Raw genomic sequence first — 11,789 nt, forward strand, 5'->3', positions numbered from 1 at the left:
GAATTATTCAAACTCAGACAAAAATGCACTCAAATTTTACTATCGACAAAAATGCCTTTAAATAATTTAAAAACACAACAACAATACCCAATAGTAAATATATATTTTCAAAAAATGTCTTAGAAATTGAATTTTGATGTGATTTTTTACAAATATAATTAAAAAAATGAGATATTATTATTCTTAAAATTTGGTAATTTTTTCTAAGTATATATTTTTTTGTGATTTTTTAAAGGTATTATTAGTTGTTAACAAAAAAATTACAAAAATAAATATACTCAACAAAAAATTACCAAATTTTAAAGATAATAATATCTCATTTTGCTAATTATGCTTGCAAAAAATTGCATCAAAATTCAATCTCTAATGTATTTTTTGAGAATATATATTTACTATTGGGTATTGTTGTGTTTTTAAATTATTTGAAGACATTTTTGTCCATAGTAAAATTCGAGAGTATTTTTGTCGGCGTTTAAATAATTCGAGGACATTTTTGGTAGTTAACCCTTTAATATAAATAATTCGAGGACATTTTTGGTGATTTGAACCGGTAAGATCTGATCAAAACTGGTGAACCGGCGGTTTCATTTAACGCGAACCGGTTTGAACTCTTTTTTTTTTCTTCACTTGAAACGACGTCATTTTGATTAAAATCAAGGTTCTGAAAATCGGACCGGACCGGCCGGTTTGACCGGTTTAACCGCGAACCGGCAATGCATGCGGTCCGGTCTTCCTGTATTAACCGGCGGGAAGAAAACTGCGAAAAAACCGGTGAACCGGTTAAAAACCGGCCGGTTGGATCGAACCGGTGACCGGCCGGTTCTTCTAAAAAACTTAAACGGCGCCGTTTTTAAAGGTTTTTTAAAAAATAAAAAATTGAAACCCGACTCGCCCGACCCGTTACCACTCGGAACCCCTTCTTCTTCATTCCCAAATCGCAGTCTCACACTCTCACTGTCTCTTACTCTCACACCCTACCCTATCCCTCTGAAGCATTCGAAAACCCCAGCCCAGTCGCCACCGTCGTCACCGGGGTTTGCAGGTCGTGACTGCCACCACTGTCGCGTGGTCTCTTCCCCAGTTCGCCCGTTCATTCATCTCAGCCTAGCCCCTTCTGAAGCATTCCCAGGCTCCCAGCGTCCCCGTGGTCCTCAGGCTGCCATTGCCGTCGCCTGCTCCTCAGCACCGCCGCTTCGTCTTCGCTGGCCTCTCCCTTCGTCGTCGCTGGTCTTAGCTTCGTCAGCACCCAGGTGAGTAAATCCTCTATTTCATCTTCTCTGTTTCAACTTTCAAGCTTTCATCCTCAGCGGCGGACCTCTGTGCCGCTGGACCCCTCTCCGCCTCGCCTTCACCTTCCTTCCCCCATTCTTCTTCTGCAACGCAGGTTCTACCCCCATGCTCCCTACCCTGTTCCCTTTTTACTGCCTTATTTTACTTGCTTTCAATTCTGTTCTGGATTTTTGTTCGAGTCACTAGGAGGCTTTAGGTTAGCTGACTTCTATTTTCTGGTTTGAATGTTGTTGTTGACTGGCTGAGTATTTTGGATTTTTCTGGATTGAATGCTGCAATGTCTGAACTATGAATGCTGCTGTGATTGAACTGTGACTGCTGTTTCTATATTCTGCACATAACCTGCCTGATGATATGCCTGAATGGAATTTTTGATTTAATTTTTTGATTTGATTATGCACCTTAATGTAATTTTTGCTGCAACACCAAACTGAGCTTGGAATATGCCACTGTGGTTGTTTTGTTTGGCGTTACCTTATTCTTGCATATTTTCCTTTGGCATGATAATCTCCTGAGTTATGTACCTGTTAAACTCTAAAGTAGTTTTAAACTTACAAAATTTGAAATCTGTTTACTGTATTTTTCAACAGTACATACAATGTTTGTTTGGGGAATTGACTATAATTTTTCAGCAGTACCCACTCAATTTTTAAGATTTATATTGGACTATAATTATATTTTAGGATGTGTATTTATAATTTATTTATTATTTCTATTATAAAACGGTTTTTCCGGTTGAACTACCGGTTGAACCGGTTAGACTAATAAATCAGTGAACTAGTGACTAAAGCGGTTTGATGACCGGTCCGATTTTCTGAACCTTGATTAAAATTAAAAAAAAAAGACAAAAACTAAACTGAGCTGAAGAAAGAGAAACCCTAGCTCGAGCCTCCATTCCCCTTTCCCTGTTTCCCATACCCATTCCCTTTTGGCCATGAGAGAGTACCTGAGAGCTGAGAGCCTGAGAGTCTGAGAGAGTGTGAGAGAGTGTGAGAGAGTGAGAGAGACCCGTTCAGCCACCACCTCACCCGGCTCACCGTGCTCGCAGGAGGCAACCGCACCGCCCACCACAGCCAGCGCCACCTCCATCGAAGATTCGAACGTCGTCGGCTCCTGTGTCCGTCGCCTCCTGCTACTGCTACTGCTCGTCGCCTCCTGCTATTGCTACTGCTCGTCACCTCCGGTCTCCCTCTTCTCTGCCGGCAGTGCATCAGCCAGAGCCGGGTATGTATTTTTATTTTTTTTAAGTTATTCAGGATTTCAAATTTTTAATACTTTAGTACTTTAGTTAGAATTAATTGATTAATAATGTTACTTTTGTATGTTGATTTCTGTTTGATTTCTGTTAGAATTTAGATTGTTTGATTTTGTACAGCTGATATAATATTCTTTGGGTCTTTAACTGCTGTGGAGGGTGGAGCTAGTAAATAAATCAAACTGTTATAACTCCTACTATTGAGATTTAAATAATAGAGAAACAAAAACCAAATAAATAAAATCCTCTTCCAAATTTCGTTCCTTGTTTTTTCTTTTTCTCCCTATCTTCAATTTTGATTTTATTTTATGAGGTGTCTGAATTAGTAGATTCCTTTTGTTCCATGTAAGGATAGAGGAATCAAGGAATCTAGGAATAGATTTTTGGACCCATAGTCCCTATGTTTTCCACAAGAAAGTAATGTAGAAGAAAGAAAAATAGAAAATTAATCAATTGATCCATCAGTTGGTGAGCTCAAAACAATTGGTTGGTCTTGCAAAATGACTTCACCATTCAAGTTTGTGCCTGATGCAGAAACCCCATCAGTTTGATTAGGTGTTTCTTTCTTCTTGTATATTTCAGGCCTTCTAAGTAGGGCAGCCTGGATTGCAGCTTTCATTTTATTACCCTTATGCATACCCTTATCCATTTTTGCATCCTCTTCGGACACTCTGATATTCTATTGAACTTCCACTCTCTCAACTTCCAAAGTTATGATCTTTTTCTTATCACCATCCACCCCATGTAACCATGTAAGCTATTGCCCCTATTTCATCACTTCCCTTTAAACGTTACACTTTCCTCTCTCCATTCCCCTATTTTATTTTTCTATTTTTTATTTTGACTTCCATCCACTTCTCTTATCTTTGTTGGATTTTGACGTACTTTCAGTTTCTATCCTTTCTTCTTTGTGAGTTCATTTTGAATTTCTCTTCGTGCGCGCGTACGTGTGATTTTTTCTTTAAATGTTTATTATTATTTTGATTTTTGGGTTGTTGGTAGTGTTTTTTTTCCTATTGTACTTGTGGAATGCTTGATAGTGGTTACTTTGTAAGACCAGGTTCTGTGGGTTTGGATTGGGATCTAGGTGGGATCTCTTGGTTTCTGGTTTCTTCTTATTATATATTATTCTCATCTTTGCGTGATTTAGTTTATAATGTTTATGCTGGTTAATATTGGTTTCTGTGGTTTTTTTAATTTGTTTGTTTGTTTGTTTTTAATATATAAAGATTATCACCTAGGTGGCTTCTTCGTCCGAACAAAAAGGAAAAAAGATTGCATGTGAAATTAGAATAATTGGATCTTAGTAATCAGGAAATTTTAGCTGCACAAATAGCATCTTTGCAGAAAACATATTAGCATGTGTTCTTCTGGTAAATTTTAACTGTTATTGTGAATTTGTTAATTTGCTAATTGTCCTTGTGTTGTTGTTCTGTTGTTCTTCTGTTACTTTTAATTTTTTTGTTTTTGTTGTGATTTTCCTTGATTTAAGCTGTGATTGAAGGTTCTTTGGTTTTGGTATTCTTCACTTTCCTGTAAGCTTAGCTTTTAATTTTTTGAGCATACATGGATCAAATCATTGTTTTCAGCAATGGTGATTTTTAGATTTTTTTTTGGGTTGCTTTGTTTTAAATGTTCCTATTGTTGTTGTGTTTTTGCTGTGATTTAAATGTTCTTTTGATTCTTTTTTTTTTCCGAATGCCCAGTCAGTACTTGGTTGATTGGTTTTGCTCACTGAATGTATTTGATGATAAATTTTAAATGGATAACTCTATTACTGCTTTACTGTCTGTTTCTGTAGTTAAATTTTATTAAAGTTTCTTGAATTTGCACTGCCTATGTTATTGATTCACTGTTCCTTCATTGCTTTTTTTTTCTTGTTGTTAATCATTGTGATGAGCTTTGTTAAAATTGGGTTGAAAACTACTAATCTTTCTTCATTTTTCACTGTTCTAACTTCTGTTCTTATTAAAAGATTTGCAATTGGTGATCTTTTGATTTATTATATGCTTCATGTTTTCATTGTTCTGTTCTTATGAAGAAAAAATTTGCAATTAGTGATTGTATGATTCATGTTTTGATTTTGTTATATAAACAAAATTCTGTTTTTATTGTTTGGTTGCACTGTCCCTGTTCTTGATCTCCGCCGACTTGCTACCCCTCCTCCGTATTGGATTCATTTTGTTTCAGGCTTTGTTGTGTTTTTGTTTCAGCCTCTGTTGTGTTGTGTGTTTGTTTCGGGCTGTGTTTATTGTGCAACACTATCATGTTTTGTTTTACTTTTTGACTTAGCTACATTAAGACAATATTCTCTATCTTTAACTTGTGCATTGTAATTCAATCGAGCTATTTTTAATGGAAGTATAATTATTTTAATTGTCAACAAATTTGCAGCAAGTTATTGCATATTTTGATGATTAATTACATTTAGTTGGTGATATTTTACGTAAAGTTTTAAATTTGAAAGATGATTAGGATGTTTATTTATAATTTATTTATTATTTAATTATGGAACGGTTTTTCTGGTTGAACCACGGTTAGACTGGTTAGACTAATAAACCAATGAACCAGGGACTAAAACGTTTGATGACCGGTCCGGTTTTTAGAACCTTGCATACAGCCAATAAAATTCTTTTAAAAATATTTTTTTTACAATATACTAAAATTAGATTTGACAGTATCATGCTGGAATAGTTATGCATAGTAAAGTTTTTTGTATACTGTGTAAAAAATAAAAATTCTATAAATATATTGAATCATTTATGATTTTGGTTTTCGCTCAAAGTGCTCTCTCCCTTCTCCATTTTTGCATCCTCTTCGGACATGCTGATATTCCATTGATCTTCCACTCTCTCAACTTCCAAAGTTATGATCTTTTTCTGATCACCATCCACCCCATGTAACCATGTAAGCTATTGCCCCTATCTCATCACTTCCCTCTAAACGTTACACTTTCCTCTCTCAATTCCCCTTTTTTATTTTTTTATTTTTTATTTTCACTTCCATCCAGTTCTCTTATCTTTGTTGAATTTTGACGTACTTTCAGTTTCTATCCTTTCTTCTCTGTGAGTTCATTTTGAATTTCTCTTCGTGCGCTCGTACGTGTGATTTTTTCTTTAAATGTTTATTATTATTTTGATTTTTGGGCTGGTGGTAGTGTTTTTTTCCCTATCGTAATTGTGGAATGCTTGTTAGTGGTTACTTTGTAAGACCAGGTTCAGTGGGTTTGGATTGGGATCTAGGTGGGATCTCTTGGTTTCTGGTTTCTTCTTATTGTATATTATTCTCATCTTTGCGTGATTTAGTTTATAATGTTTATGCTGGTTAATATTGGTTTCTATGGTTTTTTTTAATTTGTTTGTTTTTTTAATATATAGATTATCACCTGGGTGGCTTCTTCGTCCGAACAAAAAGAAAAAAAGATTGCATGTGAAATTAGAATAATTGGATCTTAGTAATTAGGAAATTTTAGCTGCACAAATAGCATCTTTGCAGAAAACATATTAGCATGATGATTCCACTTGCATTAGTGTTCTTCTGGTAAATTTTAACTGTTATTGTGAATTTGTTAATTTGCTAATTGTTCTTGTGGTGTTGTTCTGTTGTTCTTCTGTTACTTTTAGTTTTTTTTGTTTTTGTTGTGATTTTCTGTTCTTGATTTAAGCTGTGATTTAAGGTTCTTTGGTTTTGGTATTCTTCACTTTCCTGTAAGCTTAGCTTTCAATTCTTTGAGCATACACGGATTAAATCATTGTTTTCAGCAATGGTGATTTTTAGATTTTTTTTTGGGTTGCTTTGCTTTAAATGTTCCTATTGTTGTTGTGTTTTTGCTGTGATTTTTTTGTTCTTTTGATTCTTTTTTTTTTCCGAATGCCCAGTCAGTACTTGGTTGATTGGTTTTGCTCACTGAATGTATTTGATGATAAATTTTAAATTGATAACTCTATTACTGCTTTACTGTCTGTTTCTGTAGTTAAATTTTATTGAAGTTTCTTGAATTTGCACTGCCTATGTTATTGATTCACTGTTCCTTCATTGCTTTTTTTTTGTTGTTGTTAATTATTGTGATGAGCTTTGTTAAAATTGGGTTGAAAACTACTAATCTTTCTTCATTTTTCACTGTTCTAACTTCTGTTCTTATTAAAAGATTTGCAATTGGTGATCTTTTGATTTATTATATGCTTCATGTTTTCATTGTTCTGTTCTTATGAAGAAAAAATTTGTAATTTGGGATTGTATGATTCATGTTTTGATTTTGTTATATAAACAAAATTCTGTTTTCATTATGATTCTGTTTATTCTGTAACTGATTGATGATGTTGATTCTTGGTAGTGTAATATATATAGTTTTAATGGTTGATTGATATTTTTTTTCCTGATTATTGGTGTTTATGGTTGTTTTTGTTGCTATGCTATATTGTGCTGTGAACAGAATATGAATATCATTAGCCATTGTATGTTGAAGTTGGTGGTTAATGTGTTTAGGCTATGTTCTATTTGGGTCGATGGCTGGATAAGGGTCTATAAAATAGATCTGATCAAAATATAGTGCCGGATCAGGGCCAAAGCAAAGCCCATTAACACCATTTGCAATTTCATTGAAATTCTTGTCTTACCTTTTTCTTTTCCACCCAGCTTTGCTTCTTCTTTAATCGAATTTAATTTTGTTTGTTTATTTGTTTTTAGATTTCTGGTTGCAGAGTGCTACATTGAAATGGGTTGGAAAGCTGCAGAGAAACTTATTAGACACTGGAAAATTGTCAGAGGTGACAATGTAATAACAATCCCCGAATCCAACTAAATATTGTTTGGCCTTTTTTACATATTTATGTTATAAATTTCATTTTACATATTCATTTTCTGTATGTAACAGGTTATGATCATAAGGGGTAAAGATAAGGGTGAGTCTGGGGTCATTAAACGTGTTATTCGTTCCCAGAATCGTGTTATTGTCGAGGGTAAAAATTTGGTGAGAAAAATAAAACACTCTTCATCCCTAACTATGGTGTGATATTTTTATATCCCCCCCCTCTCCCGGCGTTTTTCTTGTATTGGAGGTATCTATATTATTTGTCATATTTAGCATGTGATTATGGAAAAAAATTGATACAATAACAATATACAAACCTTTGTCATAATGATATGGTATGATCTAGAAACCATGCACACCAATTAAGTGATGTGTTGGTCGCAAGGACACCAACATAGCATGACGTATGTGTATCTGTATCTATATTTGACCAAACATGTATTTCTCAATTGGTTCACACTTCAGACATGACTTAGAAATAGTATAAATAGGTTGGGAAATATCAATAAAAATGATATTTTGTAAATTTTCGAATGAACTTGGTTGTAGTAAGTAGTAACACAAATGACATATGTTAATGATGTCTCTTAAATTTTCTGGCAGAGCCTAGAAAGTTGTATATATTGGTAGATTGATATTTATAAAATCATGAAAATGATATAAATCATATGTGTACGTATCTGTTTATAACAATGTTGTTCTCGTGCTATTTTAAACATTTGGCTTGTCTTGGTTTCTATGTCATGTAAGTATTAATGCTTTATTGGGTATTTTGTTATAATTTGAATGATTTGGTGTTTATGTGAGTTTATATCTATATTTGCATCAGTAACTACTCTTGTATTTTGTTGAGATTAAGTGAGAATTTTATTAAATGGGTGCATTATGCTTTCTAATTTTTTTTTACTTGAATGATTTGTTTGACGTCCTTTATACAGGTAAAGAAACATATCAAGGCAGGGCCAGGTCATGAAGGGGGGATCTTTACAGTTGAAGCCCCACTTCATGCCTCCAATGTGCAAGTCGTTGACCCAGTTACAGGGTATATGCACTTGTGTTTGAAAATTGAACCAGTGATTGTTGCATCTCCAGGTTTGGAATAATGTTTCACAGTAATTGATTTTCACTTTCACTTGTGCAGGAAGCCTTGCAAGGTTGGGATTAAATATCTTGAAGATGGTACTAAAGTCAGAGTATCCAGAGGAATAGGAACATCTGGGTCCATAATCCCTCGACCTGAGATCCTCAAGATAAGAACTACACCAAGACCCACACAACGTACATATCTAAAACCTTGCCCTTTTTTCCTTGTTTAAGTAGTAGCTGTAGCTTTTCTTTAAAGTTTCCATATATGGTAAGCATATGTTGTTTCTTCTGCCTTTCTAATTATACTCAGGAGTCACTTTTGGAGCTGATCCATCCTCCTTTAATATACACATTTAAAAGATGGCAGTTGACACAAAAATATGCAGATATATAGAATGGAAATTCATATTTGAAAAGTGAGTGGGGGAGTGGTCAATTTAGTTGTCCGACTGATTACATTGAAGAAATTTTTTTCCTTTTATATTTTTGTGATAAAAGAAGAAATATTTTTTATACAAAGGGATTAAGGGAATGATATTACATAGAGGATGGTACATAAGATGTCCTCAACATAGTTACTTAATTTCACTGGTTAGGTGACATACCACGTACTAATTAACAATTAACAATTCATCTACGTATCGGAATGCCATGGATATACTTCCTACATAACATATTTTACATGTGGTGACCTGTTCCTGTATTTGAAAGTATCAGTTTCCTTATAACTATGGTCCTCAATATAGAAAACGAAGCAGGATATTATCCCTTAAATAGACCGCGTTCCTTACACTAGGTAGGTGCAAATCTATCTCACAAGACTTGCTGCCCAAAAGCCTTCTATTAAGAATGCAAGAATTGCACCTCCCAAATACACCAAATAATGGCAGACAGCACATTGCCATAAACATTTGGCTTCCACTCTTCTCCCAAAACCTACAAACTTAATTGATAAAATCTGACCCAAATTTTCAAGATAAATCCAACATTATTGTTGTTGTATCAAATATGTCAGACAATGAGTTCCATAGAAAATTAGCAATAGAACATTGCACAAATATATGTATATTCAATTCCAATTAGCACTAACATATAATACATTGATTAGGGAATAGCCTTCTAATTCTTCAATAGCATACTGTTGGAGTTAATTGAACTAAGCACTCTTGTTTAAATAGAATATTTCATCATTGAGAGAACTTCGGATTCTCATCAATAAGAGTCTTGTTCAAAGAGTGGTCAGGAATTGGAATTATTTCATGTTGAAGAATTTTAGTTGTCCTAACTGTAATTGTGAAGTGCTTAGAAGAAGAATCTTGCTTCCAGAATTTGAGTTAGTTAAAGAAATATACTTGCAGCGAAGCATTCATATCTAAATGCGGAAGCCGAACTAGGAAGCTAGATCATAACACTGTAATGCATTTATCCCAATAATTTTGATTGATCAATTAAAGTTTATTGTGATATTCATTTAGTTAAAAGTTAGGTTAGAGGCAAGGTAATTGATGGGAGTTCTAAACCTGCATTTGGCAACTTCACAGGACAGAAATACAGAAAACCATGAGGGATACAAAATTGTTAAGAGAAGACATAGGTACAAAAGCAAGCAAAATGCCTCTATCCTAGGGCAGGTTTCCTCTGTACTTTCTGCCCAAAATATGGGGACTGTGGGGAAAATATTCTCTATCTTTACTGTCTCGTTGTCTTTATATATGTATCTTGGCAGTTGACATAGCTACCAAAAACAGGGCTAAATGCTCTTGTTACAAGGCCAATCTCTTCAGTTACTCTTTAGCTATTCTTCAACCTAGTTTTGTTTGTACCTCTTACTTCCAATGCGGTGCTAAACTTAAAAAATAGTGTTTGGAAACAGGGGGCTGGAACTGAAACTGGGAGATTGAGACTTAGTATTGTGTGTTTGATAGCCAGAGATTGGAACTAAAATTTCAGTCTTGGGACACAAAATTTCTGTCCCTCCAGAAGGTGGGGGACACATGGGATTGAAATTTCTAGAGACAGAGATTGAAACTTCAATAACATTTATTTCCAAAAATACCCTCACCTACTTTTCAAATTCCACTATCTCACTCACTCCAATTTCTCTCGCTCTCTCCATTATTCTGCATTCTCTCTCTTCCATTATGCTAAGTGTCAACTATAAGTTCCACCGCCGCCGACGAAGTATTCTTCTCTTTAGTTTTTCCTCTCTTTTTTCCCTTGGTCTTTCATTTATTTATTTGTTTTATGAGAGTAGACAGTGGCACACCCAGATAGAGAATAAGAAGCAACACAAAGAAAACCCAAGGAATTCTGGTCACTTTGATCAGCTGAAATTGATTTAGAATTTGTGAGCACCAAAAGCTTTGGGCTATGAATACCATGAGGAATGCGAGCAAATGACCATTTCAATGCCTTGCTAACCCCATACTTTGATTGTTTTTGTGATAGAAGAAGTAATTTGATAAGGAAAAGGGGAAAGGAGGAAAGGGTATTTAAGTAATTTTATTTGTTTCAGTTTCTATATTTATATTAAATCAATTAGGATACTGAAACATAACTCAGTCTTGTACACTTTACACCAAATACAATATAGAGACTTAACTTGGTCTTTGTCTCCCACTCTCTTTCAAATGTAGCCAAAGGGATATATGGATTCATTGGAATAAAAATAATATCATGTCTATACCTTAGACCAATTCCTATTGATTAGGTTTATTTGTATTTGGAAGTAGGAAAAAGGCAAAGTCTTTGTGGCAATGTGTAGTTTACGCCACTATGTGGAGTATTTGGTTGGAGCGCGTTCTGCTTATTTTCAATGACAAATTTTTGGACAATTAGATGTTTGACTTTGGCATGATTATGGTGTAAAGCCCATGATCTTTACCATGATTTCTCTCAGACCAGATCCAAAAGCTTTTCTTCATTGATATCTCTTGTATTTTTATTTCTGCTATTGTTTCTAGCTATAGTAGAGAGGAATTCTTATCCTATGTTTACGTTTCAATGTTCTGCAGCTGGTCCCAAAGATACTCCGATGGAGCATGTGTTAGAGAAGACTTATGATGCTAAAACAGGGATGGGCATGCCTGATCTTTGAAGGGCTTGGATACCTTGTTCCAAGTTTTTAATTAGGTAGCTGTTTTGGCAATGAATTTGGTTATGGCATTAGTTTTTCACACGTTTCCATTTACCATGCTTTAATATGGATTTGATTAAATTCTCCTAGTATATGTATTTCAATGTGATCGAATCCAGGGTCATCCCATCACTTGTAACTTTTTGTTTACTACTAGTAACTAGTAATGCTAGTAGCAATCATAATATATTAATAAAAAAAATATTTTACAA

The 11,789-nt window shown here is 34.5% G+C and overlaps 1 protein-coding gene across 3 annotated transcripts; it reads left to right on the forward strand.

Moving 5' to 3' along the window:
- Positions 1-962: 962 nt before the first annotated feature.
- Positions 963-11,789, forward strand: LOC130951707 (uncharacterized). Of its 3 annotated transcripts, XM_057880413.1 has the most exons (7): positions 963-1,250; positions 2,339-2,514; positions 7,232-7,319; positions 7,419-7,514; positions 8,294-8,397; positions 8,497-8,633; positions 11,456-11,789. In XM_057880413.1, exons 3-7 carry the CDS (start codon positions 7,260-7,262, stop codon positions 11,536-11,538), a joined length of 480 nt encoding a protein of 159 aa, XP_057736396.1. In that variant the 5' UTR covers positions 963-1,250; positions 2,339-2,514; positions 7,232-7,259; the 3' UTR covers positions 11,539-11,789. The 3 variants fall into 3 exon arrangements, with proteins under 3 accessions (XP_057736396.1, XP_057736397.1, XP_057736395.1); XM_057880414.1 differs by lacking the exon at positions 2,339-2,514; XM_057880412.1 differs by lacking the exon at positions 963-1,250 and having other exon boundaries at positions 1,999-2,514.

The sequence above is a fragment of the Arachis stenosperma genome, chromosome 9 (assembly GCF_014773155.1).
Source record: "Arachis stenosperma cultivar V10309 chromosome 9, arast.V10309.gnm1.PFL2, whole genome shotgun sequence".
Lineage (NCBI taxonomy): Eukaryota > Viridiplantae > Streptophyta > Magnoliopsida > Fabales > Fabaceae > Arachis > Arachis stenosperma.

Bases quoted from the DNA above. Each gene is read 5' to 3' on its own strand.
- LOC130951707 (XM_057880413.1), top strand. From the start codon at position 7,260: ATGGGTTGGAAAGCTGCAGAGAAACTTATTAGACACTGGAAAATTGTC. The intron at 8,398-8,496 runs GTATATGCACTT...TCACTTGTGCAG, and splicing joins GTCGTTGACCCAGTTACAGG to GAAGCCTTGCAAGGTTGGGA. The intron at 8,634-11,455 runs GTACATATCTAA...AATGTTCTGCAG, and splicing joins TACACCAAGACCCACACAAC to CTGGTCCCAAAGATACTCCG.